Here is a 24,476-nt window from a genome sequence, read left to right as displayed (position 1 = left end):
CCAACTCTGCTTTTGCTGCTGTTGTGTTATGGGGGAACCATTTGTCCCGCATGCACAATGTGACGTATACACTTCTATCGCACAGAAAGCCATCCATAATGTGATGAAGCCAAGATTTTAAAAATAATAACAACTTACTCAAGTGGCATGCATAGCAAAGAGGAATGTGCAATTCTCTCTGACTTGTTTTCCCTTCCACAAAGGGACTTCCTCAGAGATATGCGCCTGAGCAATCAGACTTGCAAAATCAAGCCTGCCTTTGCTTTCCAGTGACCAATCTCAGAATAAAGCCTGCTAAATGCAAGTTATACGGTTGAGGAAAAGCACCTGCTGTGATTATATGGGTTTACTATATTCCCTATGGTTACTCCATTTCTCTCCTACAATGCAATTTCCTCAGAGATGTATGACCCAGCGACCAGACTTGCAAACTGAGCCCATCTTTATTTTCCATGCTAAATGCAATATACGTAGGTGATGAAAGGCATGTGCTTAGGATTCAATAGGTTTATCCTGCATGAGGCTAGCAAGTAGATTTAAACTACGGCGTGCCCCTCAAGCCTGTCATCTCCTAATCCAAGGATCGCAAGGGGATGGAAAGGGGCTTGGTATTTTGGGAACTGTGCACCCTCCTTAACTGTTTTAAAAAAAACATCTGCATTGCATTAGGGATTGCTTGGAAACCTGAGCATGTTAGTTATTCTGGATCTGAGAAATACGTTGCATAAGTTTGAGGTCGTCTATGTGGCATTGAGGAATATGCATTGTGAGGTATGGATTAAGGATGACGCAGGGCTGGAGTAAAATCAATCTCGGCAACCCGGGGAGAAGGCGCTTGGCAGGCAAGCCTATAGGAAAGCAGGCACATTTCGGATGATCGAAAGCCTGGGTAATGCGAGGCAGATGTTAAATCCATCTTGCGTTGTGGGTGTGGGCAGGATGTGCTTCTTTGGAGTTATAAGCCTTTTGGGCTGGAGTCGCGGGTGGGGTCCTCCCCAAATCCTCCAAAACTGGATTTTAAAAATAAATGATTGGACATTGTAGCGTCTGGAAGCAGCAAAGGCATCGGAAAGGAGATCCAGAACTGTTTGGTGGCACCTCCCTGAACTGCGACCTTATTACCTTCCGGCTGGGTGCATCTGCACTGTAGAAATAATGCACTTTGACACCACTTTAACTACCAGGGTTCCTTAGTACAGAATCCAGTTGAGGCTAAAGATTTTATAAGACTACAAATCCCAGGATTCCATAGGACGGCGCTATAGCACTTAGTGGTATCAAACTGCGCTGTTTCTTTGGTGCAGACCAGTGGTTCCCAAACCTTCTTGTCTGCAGTCGCCGTTCTTATCAATGTTTGATCCAAAGCACAGGAACTCTTTTACTACTTCTATTTCCTCGTCGTCTAAGGACTTTATCACATGGGGTTTAAATAACAATCATCGCATGAAAAAACACGTAATCATGGATAACATTTTCACGCGACGTCGCAATTAAAGCGCCGTTATCCCAGGAACAAACAGGCAATAAACAGCAAGAAGTCATTCACGGGGAAATCATGTGAAAGATTTGTTGCTGTTTATTGCCTGTTTATTCCTGGGATAATGGCATCTTGTAATTGCAATGTGTGTGAAAATCTTTAACCATGGTTAAACATTTAACCAAATGTTTAACCATTAACCAATGTTAATTGCGCGATTTTCACGGGATAACCGCCATTTAAAGCCCCGACTTTCCTTGTGTGATAAATTTATGAATATCTTTTTGTTTTCTAACATTATTTTCTAACGCTGCAATAACTTAAAATTTCAACGGAGCGTTTGGAAATATATAGGAAAGGAAAAGGCAAGGGACCAAAAAGACGGCAAACACAGCAAAGGGAAGATTTCTAAATGGCAAATGCTTCCAGTGTTTTCCTTTTCTGCCATTTGGGAAATTTCCTTTTGGAGAGGCAGATTTTCTATTCTGGGTGGCAATGCCTTACTTTTCCTCTCTACTTTTAGTTTCAAGGGTCGGGATGAGTCCAAGTTTTGAGGACAAATCCTGGGTCGAAATGACCTCTCCGTCAAAGCACTGAAGGCCAAGGAGCCTCAAGGATGAGCGGGAACAATGTCTCCATTTATAACCACAACCTGTGGCTCAAATCCCCCCCAAAAACCAAGGGCTACCTTCCTCTTTCAAAAAGGAGAGCTATGCATGGAATGGAACAAGCCGAAAATAGTCACAGCCAACCATTTCTGAGTTATATCAGCTCTTCCCGGGGGAATCCAACCGGATTTCATAATGTGGAAATAAATCATATATGTATTTTTTCTTCTTCCCTTCTAAAAGGACTGCATAATATTTGGCACCGGCTGATAAAAGCGAAGCGAAGCAATGCAAAGGTGGTGAGAAAAGTTTCCTGGCGGGTGTCGCTTTGTGACTGTCTTTTTCCGATGTGACTTGTGCACCAAAATATTTACCAACAAACCATTGGTAAGAAAGGTTTTTCGGAGAGACATATGCCCTTCCCATCCGCAGTTGACCCTGATTCCTATGATGGGAACGGATGCAACAGACTTTGGTGATGTCTCAAGGACTTCCTCTGAGTCCATTTCTCCTTCTAATAATAATAATAATAATGATAATAATGGTATATTTTGGTAAGGTAATTTGGGTGTGAAGGCTACTCAGTGGCATTCCTAAAGTGGAGTCATCAACTGGGGCTGTTGTTAGGCACCTTGTCGTCTCAAAAGACTTAAAAGAGGAGAGGAAAAAGAAAGAGTAACTTCCAACTTGAAGGGGTCTTTGCTTCATATGCATTTCTTCTGACTATGTCCAGGGCCTTTTCCCTCTCGAATGCAAAGTCTTTTGAAGGAAAAGCCTGGAAAGGTTGCGTTTCTCCAAGTCTTTTGATTCTGTGAGATGAGGAAACGTTCCTGAAATCAAATTTTGGAATCTGGGACCCTCTCTTTTTGCAAGCCACAAGGCTGGGCTTTATGGGAATGGCTCTCCTATTGTAGGACTCCTTCCAGGAAGGGAGTTCATGCCACTCTCTCAGTCCTTTTTGCTTCCCATTTTCGGTGCATGCAGCAAAAGCCATAAATCACAGTCCTTAAGAGCAACCTTTCCAAAGTGGCATGCGCTTGAAGGGGTGCCATTCTCAGCATGGCATGGCTCTTGGTCTTAGATCATGCTTCAGAGGCTGAGCAGGAGACCTGAGAAGGAGAGGACCCAGGCCTCCAAAAGCACATACTTTCCCCATAAATGGCCACTCCTTGGGAAACATCTGAAGCGGATCGAGAGCCATGGAAGAGCTTCCCTGGCTGGACAAAAAAGAGAGGGCTGTGTGACCATCACAATTTGTGACCACAAAATTTGGGGATATTTTTATTGCTGCTCTGGGTTGCAAGAAGATGTGTCCTATGTGCCTTCAAGTCATTTCTGACTTATGGCAATTCCATCATGGGGTTTTCTTTCTCCTCTGAACAAATCTTACCAAGACTACCCCATAGGTTTTAGGGTGGCTTTAGGGCCTTCATAAGTTGGAAATGACTTGTAGGCACACAACAACAAAGACCCTGAAGAAGCGTGGAGATCGGAGGGCTCTGGAATGAGCAGCTCCATCGTCCACAGTGAGCAGCACTTGGGCAACAGGAGGCCTGGCCAGAAGTGGCTGCAGTCTTTCCCCAGATGGAGAGAGGCATTTCAACTCTCATGAAATCTATATCTGCCTACTCTGTCTAGCTATCTATCTTCTTAATCTGTCTCTATCTATTTAATTTGTCAATCTCTCTCTGTCTGTCCGTTTACTTAATCTGTCTGTCTATCTATTTATCTGCTTCATCTATCTGCTTCATCTATCTATCTATCTATCTATCTATCTATCTGCTTCATCTCTTCTGTGTCTGTCCTTTTAGGCTGACCCCTGCCCTCTCTTCTCCTTCTCCTTCTCCAGTCCTGTGCCACCATCAGTGGCCACCTTTTCTCTCTCTTTAGAGGAGACGTCTTTCCAGGAGCCCCCCCCCCCAAATGCAGAAGCTGGGCCATGGAAGCCCCCCTGGATGGGTGACCCTTGGGCGAGCCACACTCTCTCAGCCTCAGGGTGAAGAAGGCCATGGGCCAAACCTCCTCTGAACCAGTCTTGGCAAGAGAAGCCTAGCATTAGGGTTAGGGTCGACTTGAAGGCACCCCTCAGCATCCCCAAAGCCCTTCAAGAAGAGCATCAGAAGGGGAGCCCTAAAGTGGTCCTCTCCCTCAAAGCCCCCTGCATCCCTGCATCCCTGGAGGCTGGATGGAGGACCTGCTGCTTCCAGGCGGAGCCTCGGGTGCCTCGTTTTCCAGGAGGAGAAAGAGGAGGAGAGAGAGGCAGAGCAGCAGCAGCAGCAGGAGCAGGAGCAGCAGCAGCAGCAGCAGCAGGGCTCCGTCCGGAGTGACTCCGATCCTGGCTCCGGAGAGAAGCAGCCAGGGGAGCCTCCCTCCCGATGGTGGCCGGAGAGGAGCAGCAGGAAGAGGAGGATGACCCCCCAGCAGAAGGGGGCCTGGCCCCTGGCCTCCCCCGAGAGGAGCAAGGCAAGTCCCAGCTGGGGATGATGGGCCAGGCACTCCAAACCCAACCCAAACCCACCCTGGGGGCCCTGATAGTCCCCCCCCCCCAAACACCCCTCCTCCTTATGCTTGCAGAGGGCTTGCAACTAAGACTGGGGCAAGAGGGGCTCAGCAGCAGCCCTAGCCAGTACAGCCAGTGGCAAAGAGTGCTGCTGGGAGGGCCAGGGGCCTCTTCTCTCCTTGATCTGCTGCTGGGGATGGCATGTTGTTGTTGTTGTTGTTGTTGTCGTTGTTGTGTGCCTTCAAGCAAACTCCAGTTGGCGAGGAACCTCTCCTAGGGTTTCCTTGGCAAGGTTTGTTAAGCAGAAGCGGCCTGCTCCCATTGCCTTCTCCTGAGGCTGAGAGAGTGTGACTCAGCCCAAGGTCTCTCAGTGGGTTTCCATTGGCAGGGATTCGAACCCTGGTCTCCAGAGTTGTAGTCCGCTGCTCCAGTCATTGCACCACCAACAACAACTTCTTCTGCTGCTTGTTGTTGTTGTTGTGTTCCTACAGGTCATTTCTGACTTATGGCAACCCTAAGGTGGACTTAGCAGGAGTATTTTTATGGACAAGATTTGTTCAGAGAGGGTTTGCCTTCCTTTGAGGCTGAGAGAGTGTGTCCAAGGTCTGAGTGGGGATCCCTGGTCTCTGGGTTGCAATCCAATTCTCACTGAGCCTCTCAACTTGTTGTTGTGTTCCTTCGTTTCTGACTTACGCTGACCTTAACTTAAGGCAATCCTTTCATGGGGTTTTATCGAGAAGATTTGTGCAGAAGGGGTTTGCCATGGCCATCCTCTGAGGCTGAGAGAGTGTGACTTGGCCCAAGTCTCCCAGTGGGTTTTCAGGGCTGAGCAGGGATCCGAACCCTGGTCTTCAGAGTCATAGTCAATGCTCAGACCACTAGGCCATGACAGATGCAGCCTATCTCTATCCTGGCATGGGGATCTGGGGAGATGTAGTATAGAAACATATAAACTCTTCCAAACTGGTTCCCTCCCTAAGTTGACCACAGCCCCCAGAATGCTGGCAAGGGGATTCTGGAAGCTGCAGTACCCCAAAGAGTCCCTTTCCATGCTTCAATGACTTTTCCTTCCCTTCTGGTTTGTTACTCTGCTTCTCCTGAGTTGTTCAAACCCTTGTTTATTTTCATATGTACACAGCATATATATATATATATGTGTGTGTGTGTGTGTGTGTGTGTGTGTTTAATTGCTGAGTTTGCAGCTGCTTCCTGCCTTTCCTCGCCGTCTGATATTATTTTTTCCATTTGCCAGGTTTAACTTTCCGTGAGAGAGGCTGATTGCTGATAGTGGGACATTTCATTTCTAGGGACATATGGGCACCTCCGAGCATTTTCTATGTGCTCCCGGATCTAGTGTGTATCCTTCCAGATACCGTCAAACTGCAGCTCCCAGCGTTCCTTGCCATTGGCTGTACTGGGTTGGGGATGCTGGGAGTTGCAACCCAACAGCACTTGGTGCTAGATCTCACCAGCCAGCGCAGACAGGTCTTTGCTCTTCCATCTGTTGCATCTTCTTTGAGAGCTACTCAAAAGGAAGCATGTTTTTGCACGCTGGACATTGGGAGAGCAAGATACAAATCTCCATTGGACTTGGAAGGAGTCACACTCTCTCAGCCTCAGAGGAAGGCAATGGCCTCTGAAGAAATCTGGGAGAGGGTCACCATCAGTTGGGAGTGAGGCATACAAATGAAGCCAGTATGGTGCAATGTTTTGGGTTCTGGACTAGGATTCCTGGAGATCAGAGTCCAAATCCTTGCTCTGCCATCCCTAAGAAGGACCTATGAAAAGCAAAGCCTCCTATGAAGAAATCTCATTAATCCAATGTAGTCTGAGTGTCAGGCTCCAAAACAGACTGTAGAAATGCTGGATTGTTTCTGGAGTGTATTTTGGGCCCAGGATTCGAATGCTCCCTCGGTCTTGGGAACCCACCTTTTGGGCAAGTCACACTCTCTCTGCCTCTGAGGAGAGCAATGGCAAACCTCTGACTACTAAATCTTGCCCAGAAAACCCCATGAAAGATCATCATAGTTGACACAAAGGCCCATTGCACATGCCACATTTTGGTGCACTGATGAGCAATGGCGCTGAATAATGTGTCATCGTGGGTTGGTTCTTGATTTAAAATCTAAAGGCTTCTTCTCGCATTATCCAGGAATAAATCCAACGCTTTAGTTCAACCCACAGGCAAGGATCTATTCTGGGAAGATGTACATGTTACACATGTTCCCAAATGCCACTCTTTCTTTTTCTCTCCCTTCCCCCCCAAAAAAAAGAGTCACTTTTGAAAGTCTCACACCAACTCATCTCATTGTAAAGCATGCGCACGAAAGAGACCTTTACAACTGACAATAAACACACTTAAAGTGAGATTTTTGTGTGACTGAGTTGGATGGCAAGGCTGAGGAGTGCGACTGAGGCTGCGACACACAAACCAAGCATTTTGTGGCACTTTAAAGGCTTGCACATGTTTTATTTGGCTTCCGTTTTTCACTGTGGCATCTGTGCCAGAAAATGTTGTCGCTGTTGTGGTTGTGGTTGTTGCAAGGGGTTGAGCTAAATAAAATCTTACTATCCTAGATCCAGGATGAGGATTGGGTCACTCTCCAGATGTTGTCAGACTACTACTCCCAGCAGCCCTAGCCAATGGTACTGAATGCTGGGAGTTGCAGTCTGACAACATCTGGAGGGCCACACGGTTCTCTAATCTCAGTCCCAGAGAAGTGCGAAGCTGAGAACACAACTGTTTCGTGTCCATCTCTGGAGATCGTGTTCATATCCTGCATGGCATGGTGGTTGCGCTGCATGGCCCTTGCGGGGTCCCTTCCCATCCTATGATTCGGTTCAATAGGATTTTCTATGACGGCAAAAGGGGAAACCGGGTTCATGTTGGACTGTTGCACTTCGAACCCGCATCTCTAGGATGCAGAAAAGTCCCAAGCCCTTCCAGGAGAAACTTATCTTTGCAGATTTTCTCAGCTGTTTCTAGTAACAACGCCCAGTTTGTGTATAAATAAACCCTCTCCGCCGCTGGCAGCCGCTCGCAAGGCTTCCCTTTCGAAGGCCTCATGCGGGAAAGGTCTAGTTTGTCGGCATACAATTTTTGCAGGAAAGGGGCCTGATTTAAAACACGCCGCATTCATTCTTTCCTAAACCAAAGGCAGACAATGGTCTTGAAGGAAGCTGGAAGTGGGTTTCGGAGAGGGCTTCGCTTCCTATTTCCTTTCCTTTCTCTTCCTCCTGGTTCCTCTACTCCTCCAATGGGTTTCTCAGGAACCGGCACAGAAACCTACAGAACCTATTTGCAAAAGATTATAGGGTTCAGTGAGTGTTATTATTTTTTGCATAAGCAGAAATCTAGAAATTCAGCTGCTATACAAAGATCAGACAAGGCAAATATCATGCCAAGCGCAGTGTATAAATACAGAAGAGTTGCAATGGTTAACAAATCCTTATGTAATTAAATGACTAACAGGAAACTATAGATAAGAAGAGGGATTTATTATTGTAGAGGAATGACATGTCAGATTGGGAAATGAACAGGTAAGTAGAGGGAAGATATCGAGGACAGAAAAGAATACTTACAGGGATGAGTTAATATCAGCTCTCTGGAGGTTGGATGGACTGGATGTAAATTGAAACGTATTTTTTGTATTGTACATTTTTTAAAGTAAATAAAGATATATCAAGGAACCCATTTGCAAAAGAAAGATCAAGGTTGTTCCTGAGTACCAGTCACTCCTTAAAACCACTTTTAACTGATGCGGATCACCTCTCCCCAAACTTTGATTCAATATTGTTTCCCAAAAGGTGTAGATGCAAACTCTCCCGGTTCAGCAAGGAGTGAAGCATCATTTTGACATTGCCAAGAACCTGAACAGAAAATTCACTTGTGTCTCAGTAATTACCGCACTCCATCCCCAAAGCATCTCTTCCTTTCCTGCTGTTCCAAGTTGTGTTTGCACCAAATCCTGGTAAAATGCAAGATTGCCAAAGTGGCCATTCTGTTCTTAGCGGATGCTGCAGTGCGCTCCACAGAAACCAGCGCTTTCCACGCAGCTGTTATTTTGGGTACAACAAACCATCACCTTAGACCTCCATCTTAGAGCTTGACATACTTCTGTGTAGGATTCCTGACCTTTTTTCTTTATCCAGCTTTGCCTGTTAATCCAGTTTCTCTGTGCATTTGGCTCACAACCTGTGAAATCGCTGGACCAGTTTGTACTGCATGACGATAAACCAGAGCTCTGCAGGAACCTGGGCTTCTTATTGGCAACACCAGGACTTCTCAGACTCTCTGCCATGGTGGACCAGGAGGGCTTTCCCCCCAATGTGCCAAGCCCTGGCCCCATATGGCATATTATGGACATGTTGTCGTTTTGTGCCTTCAAGTCATTTCCAACCTATGGCAACCCTAAGGCGAAATGATCATGGTATCCGTGATTTCCTTCGTGCAAACGCACTGTGGACTGAAGTGAGCATGGCATAGTGGAGTGAGTGTTGGGCAAGGCCTCTGGGAGATGAGAATTCGAATCCGTTCCCAGCCATGGAAACCCACCGGGTTTGCCCAAACCCACTTGAGCAAGAACCAGGAAGGGTGATCTGTTTAAACCCGCCGATCTAGTTTAAAGTGAATGGAGGCAGGTAGGAGGTAGTGGGGCTTATTGCAAACTTTCAAGGGGTTATATCCAGGGGTAGCCATATTGGCCATACAGCAAAGTACAACAATGCCCCAAATCCCACAAACAGCAAATACCTTTATTGGCCAACCAAAATGCATGATGCAAGTTTTCGAAGCTGGCTTCTTCATCAGGCAGAAGTGTTAAAAATCAAACAGGAGAAAGGAAAGGAAAAAGACAGTGTTGGAGCCATAGGACTACATTTGGTCAAGATGTTGTTGTATTTGTTCTTCATTAAGAGGATAGGGAGGGCTATCTTGGATGCTTCAGGGTCAGACTGAATTTTACCATTGGGCAACTTGGTAGGCATTTGCAGATAGTGTGAATGGCCCACTCTTACTCTACTGAAGAATTGTGTTTCTTCTCAACTCAAGATGGGCGCATGGAGGTCTTTAGGGAATCTTAGAGTTGGGAAGGACCACAGGGACCTTCTAGTTCACCATCTAGCTAAAATACTCCTGAGAGATGGCCATCCAACCTTGGTTTGAAACCCTCCAAAGACAGAGAGTCTTTCACCCTCCAAGGTGGTCCAGTCCACAGTTGACCACTTCACACTGACCACACACTTCTCCCATCTGGATGTTCTTTTCCCTTGAAGGCCATTGATAGAATCATAGGATACTATGATGATATCCTCTTCCAGTTACAATTTTTGAATCCTGCAGTTATTTCCCCTCTTTTAAGCCTCTTTGTTGGAAATCATAAACAGGCTGGCAAGCTTCGGGGAAGTATCCGGGGAAGAAAAAAGATTTCCAAAACCAGCGGCCCCAAAATAAACAGTTCCTCCGAAAACAGAGCTCAGTGTCCCTCCAGAGACAAAATCCCAAGGAAAAAGAAAAGGATGTGATAAAATGTATTTTTGTGTTTTCCATTGAAGTCGGGCTGTTTTTGGGAGTTCCAGCAGCGTGATCAAAAAGAGGCAAACTGGGAAAATGGAGAATGTGGAGAGAAGCGAGAGGAGAAAACCTTTGGCTTCTTCCAACTCAATAAAGGGCTGTTTGTTTTAAGGATGATTATTTGGGGCTTCAGTTTGGGTTTTAGTTTAGAGGAGATGACTTTATGCCATTATTGGTATCCTTAAATGCCATCGGCTCTCCTTGAGTTGGAAATAACACAACGGCAGAATGGGGAAACCGGCCTAAGTTACCAAATAAAACAAACTCTGGACTGTTTATTTGCAGATGAGTGAGACACACGGAGGCCCCAAAAACCCATGAGATGAAGGCGTTGTAGGGTCTGCCTTCTGCCAAGCATTTATTGTCACCTTACATTGCAATACATATTTTGGGGGGGCAGGAACACAACTGATCATCCATTAAGCCAAATGGAAAATGCAAGGAAATAGACCTGATAGAAGTGGGTCAGGAGCGAAGGATTTCATGTATATCTAACGGATCACATATTTTACAAATCTCTCGCAATTGTTTCGTATAGAGGGGCTGGATCCCCTGGAAAATTTTGGACTCCAAAAGATTATTTGGGCATGCTCTCAATTGCTAGTTGAAACTGGAGTAACCTTTGAGTCAGTGGAACGTACCAAAGTGTGGATGTACCAAGTTCCCGTCTGTTCAGGAAATCGATCCTGGTTGGGACTAGCAACTGGATTTAGGTCATGCATCTCCATCTTTAAGGTCCCATTTTTGTCCAATCTGGCTTTTGCACAATTGTTAGACACTGAGAGACCTCCAAGTCCCTCTCTCCTGAAGCTCTTTGCTCAGGTCTTGCAGATCCAGGGCTTCCTTGACTGAGGCTGTGTCCACACTGGAGAGATAACCCGCTTTGGCACCGGTTTAACTGCCTTGTCTCCAGTCTATGAAATTCTGGGAGTTGGAGTTTGTTGTGGGCCCAGAGCAGAGCGGTTTCTTTTGGATGTGCAGCTCATGGAGAAGAGGCTCAGAGGGGGAAAGTAATGGCCACTGACCCCTCCTCATCCCTGTTTAAGGTGGCCATGCTGGTCCTGGGTACGAATGCTTGTAGTCTGTGATTGGATGTCACGAAAGAACCTTCCACTGTTGCTTTGGATGGATGTTCCAACTGAAATAGAAACATCTGTATATGTCTAGCAGCCTTACAAGGATTAGGCATGGCGTCCGGTGTACGCTACACAAGAAACCATAAATGTCAATAAACTCATAAAATCACATTAAAAATTCAACAGCACAAGACATTGATTTTAAGGTTTCCTGGACTTTTCCATATTGGGTCAAGAGTATTGTTATGGAAGGAAGGCAAGGGATCTGCATTTAGGAATCCATAGAAACAATACGTAAAAGAGATTTAGACCCCTGCACTCTTCATTAGCTGCGTAAATGCTATTGGCAGTGCCAACTAGAGTAGACCATTGAATCCATGGGATTTACTTGAGTGTTGACTCACCAACAATTGAATTCTGATCCATGAGTTGACTTCTATTAGTACCCTTCAACCAGAGTAGATCCATTGAAGCAATGGGTCAGGAGTCAACCCTGAAATTCAGGTTTGGAGCTTAGTAGACCCAAGAAGAGTAGACCTACTGTATCCATTGGGATTTAGCCAAGTGTTGACTGATCAATTGACCATTGATTCAGTGGGCCTAATGTATCTGGGACTAACCACTAGGCACCAAGCCTCCATCTTTCAGATTGGCATTTAGCAAATCGGAGCAGCGTCGGTTGTGTGATGCTGACGCTAGGCATAAAGGGATTCATGTTCTCCTCTAATGGAAAACAGATGTAGAAAGTTGTGCCTGGTCGAAAGCTCTTTTTCTCTTGCCAAGCTGTGAAGGAATGGTTTAATCGGGGCGAAGATGTTGCCAAATCGAAAACATTGACCTCGGGGGCTCTTTGGCCCAAAGACAGGAGGGCCACAGGCAGAGATGGGGGTCCGAGAGCAATCCCACCAAAAAGCATGGCTCCTAAAACCTTGACTTTGTCTCTCTGTTTGCTCTGTGGATTCTGCATGTTTGTGATTCATTCCTGAGATTTCTACTCAGAGAATGGATGGATGGCCTTAAAAAGCAAAATGTGGTCCATAGAAAATGCAGCGGTGGCAGTAAAAAGTTCCAAAATGAAAGGATCGCCATCATGAGAAAGCAACCCGAAGCATCCAGGAATGCTATGGCATCCTGGGATTTGTAGTTTGGTGAGGCACCAGAGCTTCTTTGACGGAGAAGGCTAAGCGTCCCACAAAACTACAAATCCCAGGATTCCATAGCATTCCTGGATGCTTGGGGTTGCTTTCTTGTGATTCTGATCCTTTCAGTTCAGTTTCAGGGAAGGTTTCTTTAATGCAGTTTGCAACCAGATAGACTTCTCTTGGTGCAACAGTTCCTCTTCTAGCAAATTGTCAAGACCTGATTGAAAGCTACGCAGTGCAACAATATAATGACAGCCAATTAGGACATATTTAACAGTATGAACACAATTCATGGCTGTAAAGAAACAGTTCACATGTAACTACAATTGCATTATAGTTACCAAATTCAGGGTATTCCTATATTTGTGTTCAGAGAAGGCTTCTTGTCAATGGCTCGATAGGCTAGACATTTCTCTACTCCATAAAGGAACTGCTTCTGGTCTCTGAAATTTCCTCGGTATCTTTTTCTTTTCAAGATGTTTTGGTGCCAAAGTGATAAGATGTAGGAGCTGTGTTTGGAAAAGGTTACTTTTTGGACTCCCAACACGATCCAGAAAAGGAACCTTTTTCCAAACCCTGGAAGAATGTTATCGGCTTAATCTGGTTATTGCACCCCTTTTGCAATAATAATGCAAAAGAGAACAAGTGCATACCCTTCAGCATTTCACAGATGAAAACCGGGACATGTCTAGCCAAATAATATCAGATTGAGGTCAAGAGGGCAAAAGTTATTTTTGGGGAAGGAAATGCTTGCAAGGAGAGTTTGCTTTTGCCTGAGCCTCCTGGAAAGAGCAGGATTCCACATCTTCCTATCCTTTCCTTCCTTCTTGCTTAGTTAATGGAGTGCAAACTCCTTTTGCACTTTGAATTCATTTTGCAGCTACTGAAGTAAGCTGAGGAAAATGGGAGGAAGAGAGAGAAACTCAGGAGATTTTAAAAGCAGCTGAGAAAGTGGGATGGCAGAGGAGTAATCCAGACTTTCCCTGCCACATTTGAAGGGTGAGCAAATGACCGGATCCAGTGCGGTTATCTTTTGGCATGGCTCCCCACTGGCCATGGTGAAAAAAGTTACTTTTCCAAGCTTGGAGCAGCATTTCCCTTCCATTCGCCTTGCTGCGTCCTGTGCCTTGTCCTTCCCAGTGGTCTGCCATTGCATGCAAGGCTTGGGCATGTTTTCCCAAAGCCTCTCCGGCTTTAAAGCCCAGCTTTAAAATGGCCGCCTTCGTGAAGGTTGTGCCGAAGAGGAAGGAACGGGGCTTACTCCAAAGGCCCCAAGGAATGCGCTACATTCTTCCATCCCTCAAGGTTGGCCGCTGCACAGAAATCTTCATTTTGCCAAATCTCCCTCCTACGAAATCCTTGTTTGCTTTCCTTTTTTTGAAACCCACCCACACACGCACCTCACATCACCATTTACCTTGGCTGGAAGAAGGGTTTTTATGCACAAAAATGCAGTTCATACACACAAAGTCTCCCTCGTTTTGCATTTCCTTCTGGGTCACTCATACGCTCGGCCTTACAGTGGTTACTTCTCTTCAATGTTAAATGGATGGTTTCTGTCTTGGGGAGGAACAGCCAGCTCCGCTCTTTCTTAACTCCTAACATAACTTCCTCACATTAAAGTACTTCAGCTAGTAAGGAAAAATGGTTAAAGCAGTCAAGTTAAAGCAGGTAACTTACTAAAAATTTACTTTTTGAGATCGCATGCCATGGGCAGGTTTTGTGTTGTTTTGATGCTCCTGTAAAGTGCCATGCAAAACGGCACTATATAAATACATATTAATAATATTAATAATAATATTAATAATACCCTCCTCCCTGCCTCATCTCAATTCTTAAAATTATGTACTTTCCTTGACTTAACCTACCTTCCTTAATGTACCATCCATAATATAATATTCTGAACTAAACGTAACTTGACTCTATCCTGCAAAACAGGATAAATGGTCTCAAACAGGATTATTTCTGTAGTGCGTTTTGGATCTATCTATCTATCTATCTATCTATCTATCTATCTATCTATCTATCTATCTAATTTCAAGGCCTTTGCCCTTTGGAAGGCATATCTTTGTAGCTCTTATCTGACTTCTTGTTTCTCCCAAACCCATTGACCCATAAGAAATCCAGAGGATAACCTTTCTGGCACAAATAGTTTTTGGGAAGCCAAGGGAAGAAACAGATCAGGATGGGTTAAAAACCCAACGTTGGCTGGGTTTCCCAGTAACTCCATCCCTTTACTGGAGTTCCCAGTAGGAAAGAAAAAAATAGTGGTCTTGTTGGTGGAGGAGAAGAACATGAAGAAAGAATAAAGGGAGACATTTGAAAAGAAACGATCCATCTCCCATTTCTTGGAAGGGAGAAGGAAGACTGTCTCTTAAAGCCATGTCTTTCCAAAATGATTTAGAGCTTTGGAACGCTGCATGTTTCCAGAAACATGGAGAAAAAGAATTAGCAAAAACGGCCAAGCGGAGAGGAATTAGTCTAAAGTAGCTGAGATAAATATTTACGGCTCCTCTCCTTCAGTTTAAGCTTCGGTTTGTGCCTCTGGATGAGAGTGCTCCTGCCATCCTCCTTTTGCAGCCAAGTTCCTTTTATAAGTGTTTTAGGGCTCAAAGAGAAGCCGAAGGAGGGCTTGAAATAAAACGAGTGCCTCTGCTTTTCTCACGGTTGCCAACTGGCCAGAAAGGACTGAGAGAAAGGAGTGCTTCTCCTCAGCAAGTCTTGGGAAGTGAGTTCTCAGGTTGGTGGTGATCAGATTTGCTAAAAGACAATTCTCAGCAATATTAAGGATAATACCAAAATGGAGGACCCATTGGTGTTGATGCTCTTGTCCCCTTGCACATTGGGGAAGCATGCACAGGGGATGTTCCTGCAACCTCAGGGGGTCAAGAGGTACATTGTAGGCATTGGTGCATCATTGTGCACCATCCAGACATGTGCGGCTGCAGGGCTGCAATCCTTGGGTTAACTCCAACTGGAGTAAACCCATTGGATCCATTGTTGAATGTTGAGTTGACACACTTAAGCAAATCCAATGGGTTCAGTGGCTAGTTGGGACTGAGGCCCATGTAAGACCATTACACTTCTGGAACTCCGCTTACAGACTATAATTAAATATCTTAAAGGCACGAGATCTCACCTGATCTTGGATGCTAAGGTGGGTGAGCCCTGGATAGAACTTGGGTGGGAGGCCAGGTGCTGGAGACTGTATTTCAGAGAAAGGCGAATGGCAAACCACCCCTGAATATTCCTGGTCTACGAAAACCTTATCAAATTCATGGGGCTGTCATACTTCAAGAGGCAACTTGAAGGGAATTGTGAGCTTAGATATTCCAAAGGTGGAAGATCCTGTTTGATCAAGCAAAACAAGGTCAGCCCTGGTTAGTATTTGGATGAGAGACCATCAGTGAATACCAGGTGCTGCCGGTTATATTTGAGAGGAAGGAAATGGCAAGTGAGGATTCCTTGCCTAAGAAAATGCTGTGAAAAAACCCATGGAGTCGCCATAAATTGCCATAAGAGAACTTGAAGATATGTACACATCATACACAAAGTTACACATTAGTCAGATTTTGGCCGTTGTAATGACCTATTTCAGTTGCTGTTGGATTTTTTTTCTTTAATGAAAAACATTTATTTTCTTGCCTTCAAATCCTGCCATGACTTCTTGGGAACTCTTTAAACAGAGACCTCAGTGATGGATGCAACCTCCTCCTCCTTGCAAACTCTGTGATCATTTTGCAAAGTTGCCTCAAACTACCCAGGAATGTGCTAATGCAACCCAGGTTTTGGGGAAGCCCTCATTTGACGTCTGTTTTGTCCCCATAATGTCCGAAAGGGAACACTTGTGCCGTCCTGAGCCGGCCAGGTGTGCTGGAGGCGTGGGTTTGTGTTTTGTGTATACAGTGTATGTGCTTGGGCTCTTTCCTTTTCAAGTGCTTGGTCTGGACAATAACAGAGGAGCGGGTGCCAAAGCCAGGGCAAAGAAGGAACCCTGCCCCCATTTTCTCGGGGCCGAGGGCCGATAGCGTCAGGCCATACATGGGTTTGGAATGAGGCCGTTTGGCTCTGGGTTTTCTCCCATGCCAAGAAACACAAAGCCCCGATTGGCAGCTTTAGGATGAGTAACGCACAAACACAGCGCAGGGTGTTGCAAGCCTTTGGAGGGCTTGGGAAGTCTGTTTGAGTAAACGTGGATCTGTCTCTGTGGCAACGGAGAAGGAAGGGGCACCGGCTCTCCATGTGAGAAGCTCCAGGGATGAGGAACAAGGGGAACTTTTCCCTACAGAACAGTTCCTTCGTGTCCCTGGGTCTGATGGGGATGGGAGCCATGAAGCGTGGAGATGCTTGGATGGATCGATGGATGGATGGATGGGCCTTGGAGTCCCCCTGGGTTCCCTTGACCTAAGCAGAGAGACAGGACGTTTCCGAGAAAGAGAGAGATAAACGCTTCCCAGATGGACAGCCATGCTTTCAGGGAACATTGCAGACCCTGGCGATGATTTATGATATTTTCTTAAACCAGGGCACGTCCTCCTCTTTGGTGCCAGTAGTGAGGCAAACAGGATGCTTTTGCACATATGACCCAAATAGGGGAAGAGGAGAAGGGAGCCTAGCCCTCTCCGGTTGCAAGCACCGGGCATCATTCAGAGAGCGAATATCCGAAGCCTGTGCTGAGCAACACAAGTGCACCAAGGGCCCTTTGCTTATTGACCACCTCCTGTACACATCTGAAGCTGAGCAGGGTCAGGGATGGAGAGTAGTTGGATGGGAGACCGCCAAGAGGGAAGACCAGGGATCTGCAGGTAAGGCTAGTAAGGGGTCCTGCATGAAACTCTGCACAGAGACTTGCTGCCAATAGTAACCTACAAGGTGACAATACTAACCCTACATAGAACAGTGATCTAACTCAGTATAAGTTTGCTTCTTCCTGTCTTCAATCTTGTCTGATTTTGGAAGCTAATTTATTTATTTACTGTGATCTATTCATGCTTGATTCGCAGGAGTTTAGGCTTTTTGTGCAGCCCCCCCAAAAACTCTTCAACTCCCTGGAAAAAGGCTTCCCAGTTTTTACCACTGTATCTGCAGAAATCCACACAAACGCACATTATCACACATGTGCTTTGCATGGATTTGCATGGCTGCACATTTTTGGCAGAGGGAGAGCAAACAGATACATATAGATGCAGTTTTGCACAGTAAAGTGAAGATCGTTGATGCAAATGTGCAAAAATGTGCACCAATCTGTATGATACACTTATGCGTTTATCTAGCCCCGAATCTGGAGTGTGTGACTTGCCCTAAGGTATCCATTGGGTTTACATGGCTGAGTCCTTTTCTCCCAGTGTCCTGGTCCAAACCCTCAAGCCACCATGCCATGCTGGTTTCTGACGCAGTTAGATCATTGGAAACAGGAGGAGGGGGAAATGGAAGAAAAGGGCATGGAAGAAGTCAGCATTTCCCTCTCAGTCCATGGGAGAATGACATCAGAACGGTTGACTCCCCCTATAAAGAAACCAGTGGTCAAAACGTGGCTCGGGGGTGTTTTAAAATGAGCTCCGCACCCAACTTGTTATTATAGGGAGGCAACCCAAAAAAGGTCCCATGATTTTATTGAACACATATGTAGAGAAATGTCTTTCCATGATCTTGCATGAGCAACCAGGCGGATGCATATTGAAAATGTGGGTGTTTTCGTCTGAGCGTAACCTGCCTTGTAGACTTTGCTTTTATGAATGCCTGCTGCACTTTATGATTCTCCACTTAAACGCTCGTCTTTCCCAGTGCAAATTGTTTCCCATGGGCTTGGACAGTGGTTGATTTCTCATCCTTTGGCACATAGGAGGGACGGGGACAAATCCCAGTCAGTGGAGAGCTATGGAAAGCCAGTGTTGGATTGCAAGGAGAGAGGATGGCACTTGGATGGGAAACACCCAGAAGGCCCTGGTGATCAGGTTTGGTCCTCAGGTTTGGAAGAGGTTCATGAAGCAAGCCTGATTTGTAGGCACAGGTCTCTGCAGATATACCCTTGTCGCTCCATATTCACTAGGGTTAAGGGCACAACACCCCTGTGAATATGGAAAAACTGACCATAGAGTTGCGCCAGAGGAGTTACAAATGTCTAGAGAAGTGTTCTCTCTGGGAATCTCTAGGTCTTTCAGTGCAACTTTTAGTTAAAGTTGACCATAGAGTTGCACTGGAGGACCTAGAGATTCCTAGAGAGAACATATTCATCAAATCCGCGAATAATCAAATCCAGAAATGGGTTCATTCAGGGAGACATGGTCCTTCAAAGAGTCTGAACACAAGCCATATAGGATTTTTATAGGTCAAAAACAACAGTTTGAACGGTGCTGGGAAATGGACCCTTTGGGCAATATTACAACAGCATATTCGTGCTTTCAAAGGACCTCTTATGATGTTTTTCCAATTCGGGGAGGGGGAATGTTTGCACACACAAACAAAATGGCACAACCAACGTTTTTGCACCATTTCTGTATAGAACCATGTTTGACGGTGGATCTGCTTCAGGTTTGAACTTTAAAGGAGACATCCAAGGTGTTGAGATAAGACCAGTACTTTGGATAGTTCCCCTAACGTTTATAGCTATCCAAGGTGTTCATTGCATAAGAAAATACTCTAAGATTCATAAGTCGACAGGTAACTTGAAGCCTCATACACAAACACACATATACACAGAAGGGTCAGATAAGTTCAGGACTTTGGATAGTTCTTCTAAAGTTTAGCGCTATCCAAGGATGCATTCCTACTTACAAATAAATCACTTTGCGATCCAAATCGATGGAGCGGTTTGGCAGCGGAAAACGTGGTTTACACTGCGTTCGCCCAGATTGCATTTTCTTGCTGCAAAATAAAATAAAGTAACCCATTTGTGGTTCACATTGACAAATGAATCGATTTAAAGTGGACCCGCTCCAGCTGGCCAAAGGGCAAATTTAAACTGATTCCGATCCGCATCTGGTTCACACTTGTGCAGAATCGATTTATCCAAAAAGATGCGGGAAAATATCAGCGTCAAAAAAGACGCACGTTAAATTGATCTAGCTTCAGCGATTTGGCTCAAGTGCAAACCAGGGTCATTTAAACCGGATCAAACCTATCCGGTTTAAAAGATAGTGGGAATGAGGCAGAAGATGTTCCTTGCCTAAGAAAACACCCTGAAATTCATGGGGTCGCCATAAGTCCGTAGGTGATTTGAAAGGACAAACACACACACAAAGGGTTCAGATAGGTTTGGCACCTTGGATGGTTCTTCTAAAGTTTAGTCCAAAGCCCAGAGCGGGTTCACCTTCCCATTGACATGGGAATCTCCATCAGCCACTGAATAGGACTTCTTACCAGCAGTCTTAGTCATAGTCTTAGCCCTGTGCCACATCCATCCCTTGCTAAGGTAACTTTGGCTCTGAGCAATGCGGAGGTGGATGTGTTGGTGACATATCTATCCCTTTTCTCATACAGAAAATGAAGCCCATCATCCAAAGGAGACGCTCCACTTCTGCCGCCATCAGTAGAGCCCTCAGCAAGTCCAAATATCATTCCAGGTAAGTGGGTTTCGGTCATAACCCTTGCTGCTTGCAGGGCAGGGGATGCATGGGTCAGAATAGGAAACGGGATTTATTTTTGGGTGGTGGGAACTTGAATTACTATCTTCCCTCCAAGTTTGGAGCTGAGAGGATGCCAGTGTTGAGTTTGGGGCCTGGCAACGAGAGTGTGGCAGTTACATTTCAAAAGCAACGTAATGCAGGGGAAGGAAATCAGTTTGTGAACACAATGATTGAGCCCTGCGCTATTCTTTTTATCACATTTTGAAAGTCTCATCTTGCCATTTCTGGGTTGCTATGCTGTAATCTTTAATATGGATTCAGATTTTGAATAGGAAACAACGTCCCCAATTAAACACACACACAAACACTGAGGGCAAATATCGGACCTCGTGTACGAGGCCAATTGCTTTTTATGGACGCAGAAGGATTGGAAATCATTTTTGTGTTGGCTTTTGAACCTCCAGGGAAGTGGGATTATGGGTCCTTATCGGAGAATGGGAGATGGGGAGAGTTTGTAGGATGCGCTGGAGAGGAAATTCAGTCGGAGGAGAGAAAGGAGGAAGTGTCAGGGGCTTCTCCTTCCTGTCCTGGAGACAACTTCTGGGTCCCAGGGAAGGAGGAAGAGGCCTTTCCTCTGTGGCAAAATGCCTTTCTCCTCAATCTGGGTCAGAGCGTCCGTCTGCTCCACCTTCCCCTATGGAGGCCTGCCAGAACCATGAATCATTTCCATGGCCTCTCTCACTGTCTTTAGTTGCAAAGTTCATCTGGTCCTACCTTTGCAAACTCCGCAGAAACAGCCCAGTTGTGGACAGTGGAAGCCCCCATATAAATGCGTGTGCCTTAACAAGAAAAAGAATCCACTCCGGGTTTTAGTCCAAACTTGAAAGAGCTGTCCAATGTGCTTGATCCCATTTGGGGGGGGATAGCTGTGGCACGTGATTCAGAGTGTATCTAACACCAAACAGTTGCAGCATTCATTCATCCCTTCCATTGTTCCATCATTTGTTCCTTTGTTCAGTGTAATCCCTGTTTTTTCTCTCTGCATTCATGCCACTTTGACTGCAAATGGTCCCATCCCAAGGGATCCTGGGATTTGTAGTTTGGTGCTTGGGATTCCCTAGGCTCTGCTTCAGGGGAAAGCATGCAATGCCTCTCTAGTGGGGAAGTCAAAGTCCCTCACCAAAACTCCAAATCCCAAGAGTTGATAAGGTGGAGCCGTGGCCTTTCAAGTGAAGTCAAACTGTTCTAACTGTGTACTGGAGGCTCATTCCAAACCTTAAGGCCTCACAATCAACGTAAATTTATAGTAGGGTTGCACCCTTAACTTACCTCTTTGCTGATTATGTTTGCACCACTTGGTTTTTCTCATACCATACCATTATAACACTTTGATACCACTTTAATTCTACAGAGTTAATGTTCAGTGCAGTTTGGGGAGGCATTAAATGCCCCTCCCTAAGTCCTAGGATTTCATAGGATGAAGCCAGGGAAGATGCCATCAAAGTGCTATAACCGCACCATGTGAAATTCAAAGATATAGCCATGTTAGTACATAGAATCATCTGCCCAAGTGCATCTGAGGAAGTAGGCTTAAGTCAAGGAAAGCTCATGCTTCTGACTTCTTTCTTTCAGTTAGTCTCAAAGGGGCTACAAGATCTCTTTGCACAGTGTATCATGTGAAAGCAGCCCTAGATTTTTCTGCCTTGGAATACCCTTCCAATGTCCCAGTTTGGCCAGGACAGTCCCCATTAACCCTCTGCCATCCCACTTTCCTGGCTGCTTTTGAAATGTCCTGGTTTCTCTCGTCTCCTCATCTCACTTTTTCCTTTGGGTCACAGCTTACTTCAGTTGCTGCAAACTGATTTCAAAGTGCAAACCTAGTTTGCACTCAGCATGAGAAGAAAAGAAGAAAGGAGAGGATACACAGTCTTGGCCATCCCAGGAAACTCCGGCAAAAGCAACCTGTTGCAGCCTCTCCAAATTTGTGTGTTCTTCCACATTAACAATTTTTTGCCACTTGGCCACACTCTGAAACATGTGTCCCAGTTTGAAATGTTGACACTGTGGTATCTTGGCTGGCATCTCATCGGTCTTTTGGATTTTGCATTAGAGCGTTACGTCCAACAACTTTGGCTCTTTCCTTTCCATCCCACTGTGAGATGATGCATAAAAGAAAGCCACACTCATACGCTCTTCGGGTCCAAAAAAACGTCCTCGTAAATAATATTTCTTGGCAGTTTGTTTAATTGAACTAAATATTTTGTGTGTTTCTTTAAAAAAATAATAATCCCAAGATAAAATTTAAATGATTTACACTTAGAACCAAACAAGTTTTTTTACAAGAGCACCGTTTTTCATTTATTGCTGTGTTTAATGGCTTTGCTTTTGGGGGAATGGTTTGAGCGGGTGCCAGGGATGTTAAATGGATGGAGAGATATTCTTGATGTTTAAAAAAGCCCCCCCCCCCCAAAAAAAAATCTCTTTCTTAGATTTACACTCTTTTTTCTCAAACAAGAGGAACAAATTCTTGGCTTTATTTGGATGCAGGGGAAAAATTGTTTGTCGGAGGGCGAGGAGGATCTTGAACATTTCCTATGTCAGAACAGCCCTTTGGGTTTGTTGTGGCATTGCTTGCGTTTCATTGTGGTGGTTTTTGCTTCCTCTTCTGTCAACTGAAGATCAAGAGCAAAACAGCATTAGAGAAGTCTGGGCTCCATCCGCACTGCAGAATAATCCAGTTTGACACCACTCTAACCGCCATGGCTCCATGCTAGGGAATCCTGGGATCTGTAGTTTGTTGTGGCACCAGAGCTCTCTGACAAGGAAGGCTAAATGTCTCTCAAAAACTACCATTCCAAAAATTGCATAACACTGAGCTATGGCTGTTGAAGCAGTGTCAAACTGGATTAATTCTGCAGTACAGATCAGACCAGTGGTTCCCAAACGTTGGCCCTCCACATGTTTTGGACTTCATCTCCCAGCATTCCTCAACGTGGGCCATGGTGGCTAGGACTTCTGGGAAATAAAGACCAAAAAGACCTGGAGGACCAAAGTTTGGGAACCACTGGATTAGAACCAAGGCTGTTCTGGAAGGACTGTTCAAAAACAACTGCTTAGAAGATGCTCTCCCACAAGTTTAGAGCAAAGTGATTAATTCAAAGACTTTCTTGGCCAAAGGAATTGATCTGACTGCTTCTCTTTTCCCGCAGCAGAGAGATTACTCTTTCCGCTTCCCAGCCTGACAATGGCTTATCCGCCGGTGCCTTTGGGAACCCAAACTCCGTCTTCATTTTGGACGAACGCGTCCAGCTCACCTTGGGACTGCAGACGCAAGAACGGCATTTGCTCCTCTTCAGCGACATGCTTGTTGTGGCCAAGTCCAAGTAAGTGCCTATGTGCCCATTTGTGCCCATAACTGTGCACCAGTGTGCAGCCCTTGCAATTCTCAACCCTCTATTTGGATTCAGAGAAAGAAGCATTGGGAAAGAAGCATTACTCATGTTCTTATGTGCCTTCAAGTCCAAATCTAGCGCTGGATTCTTGCACGGGGTTTGTCCGGTTCTTCCTTGGGGTCCCATTGAATTTTCTGATTCTCTGATCCCATGAATCTAGAAAGAGACAGCATGGTGCAGTGGTTTGAGTGTTGGAATAGGAGCCTAGGAGACCATGGTTCAAATCCTCGCTTAGCCCTTGAAACCTTAGGAGGCTCTTTCCTAAGAGGGAAGGCATGGCTAACCCCACCTGAATAAATCTTACCAGGAAAACCCTATAACAGCAGTGCTCTAAGCAGAGATTTATTCAAAGCCAGTGGAATATAGTGGTTTAAGTCCTGGACTAGGACTCTAGGAGACCAGGGTTCAAATCCCTGCTCAGTCCTGGGTTACTTTGGGCAAGTCACACTCTCTCAGCCTCAGAGGAAGGTGGTAGTAAACCCTCCCTGAATAAATCTCAAAAGCCAATCTGGTGTTTAATTGTTTGACTAGGACTCCAGGAGACTAGGAGGATAATGACAAACCTCCATTGAATCTGGCCAGGAAAACCTTAGGAGAGGGTCACCATTGGTCTGCGTCGGCTCGAAGGCACTTAACAACAACAACAATGATTCTCCGTTGTGTTTACTTTAGAAATGGTTTTCTAATGTCCTGTCATCTGCCCCAGGCTCTTCCCAAAGAGGAACGGAATGATTAACAACAACAAGAAGAAGTTACAATAAATAAATAGAAATGAATGAATTTGCACACATTCCAATTTCTTAATGAGAGATGTTTACAGTGCAGTAAACACTCCGATGGAACGAGAGCAAAAAGGACGCAAGAGAGAGCGGAGGGAAAGACGTCCACAATATTTATCTAAGTGAAATTTGCTGGTCTGGGATAAAACCATAGCAAGGTTGGCGCCTCTTTCGTAAAGCACCAGACCTCTCTGGGGGACTCTCATGTGTCACAATATCCCATGGTCCTTGTGCAAAATGCCAGGGCTGGCGTTCTGCTTGGGACTTTTGCCTTTGTTGTTGCATGCCTTCAAATCATTTCCAAT

General features: G+C 45.4%; 1 protein-coding gene across 2 annotated transcripts in view; it reads left to right on the top strand.

Moving 5' to 3' along the window:
• The first annotated feature begins 4,413 nt into the window (after positions 1-4,413).
• The window catches only part of LOC149308744 (rho GTPase-activating protein 20-like), a 36,168-nt gene continuing 16,105 nt past the window's right edge, over positions 4,414-24,476 (top strand). For both annotated transcript variants that reach the window (XM_089536391.1, XM_089536390.1), the window contains exons 1-3: positions 4,414-4,548; positions 19,855-19,937; positions 23,150-23,323. In XM_089536391.1, coding sequence (XP_089392517.1) covers positions 4,495-4,548; positions 19,855-19,937; positions 23,150-23,323 — 311 coding nt within the window. In that variant the 5' untranslated portion in view covers positions 4,414-4,494. The remainder of the gene's footprint in view (positions 4,549-19,854; positions 19,938-23,149; positions 23,324-24,476) is intronic.

This window comes from Sceloporus occidentalis, unplaced genomic scaffold (genome assembly GCF_023333645.1).
Source record: "Sceloporus occidentalis isolate IW3139 unplaced genomic scaffold, rSceOcc1.0.p SCAF_8, whole genome shotgun sequence".
NCBI lineage: Eukaryota > Metazoa > Chordata > Lepidosauria > Squamata > Phrynosomatidae > Sceloporus > Sceloporus occidentalis.
Note: the sequence above shows the minus strand (reverse complement) of the source record. Positions and strands in the feature narration are given on the sequence as shown.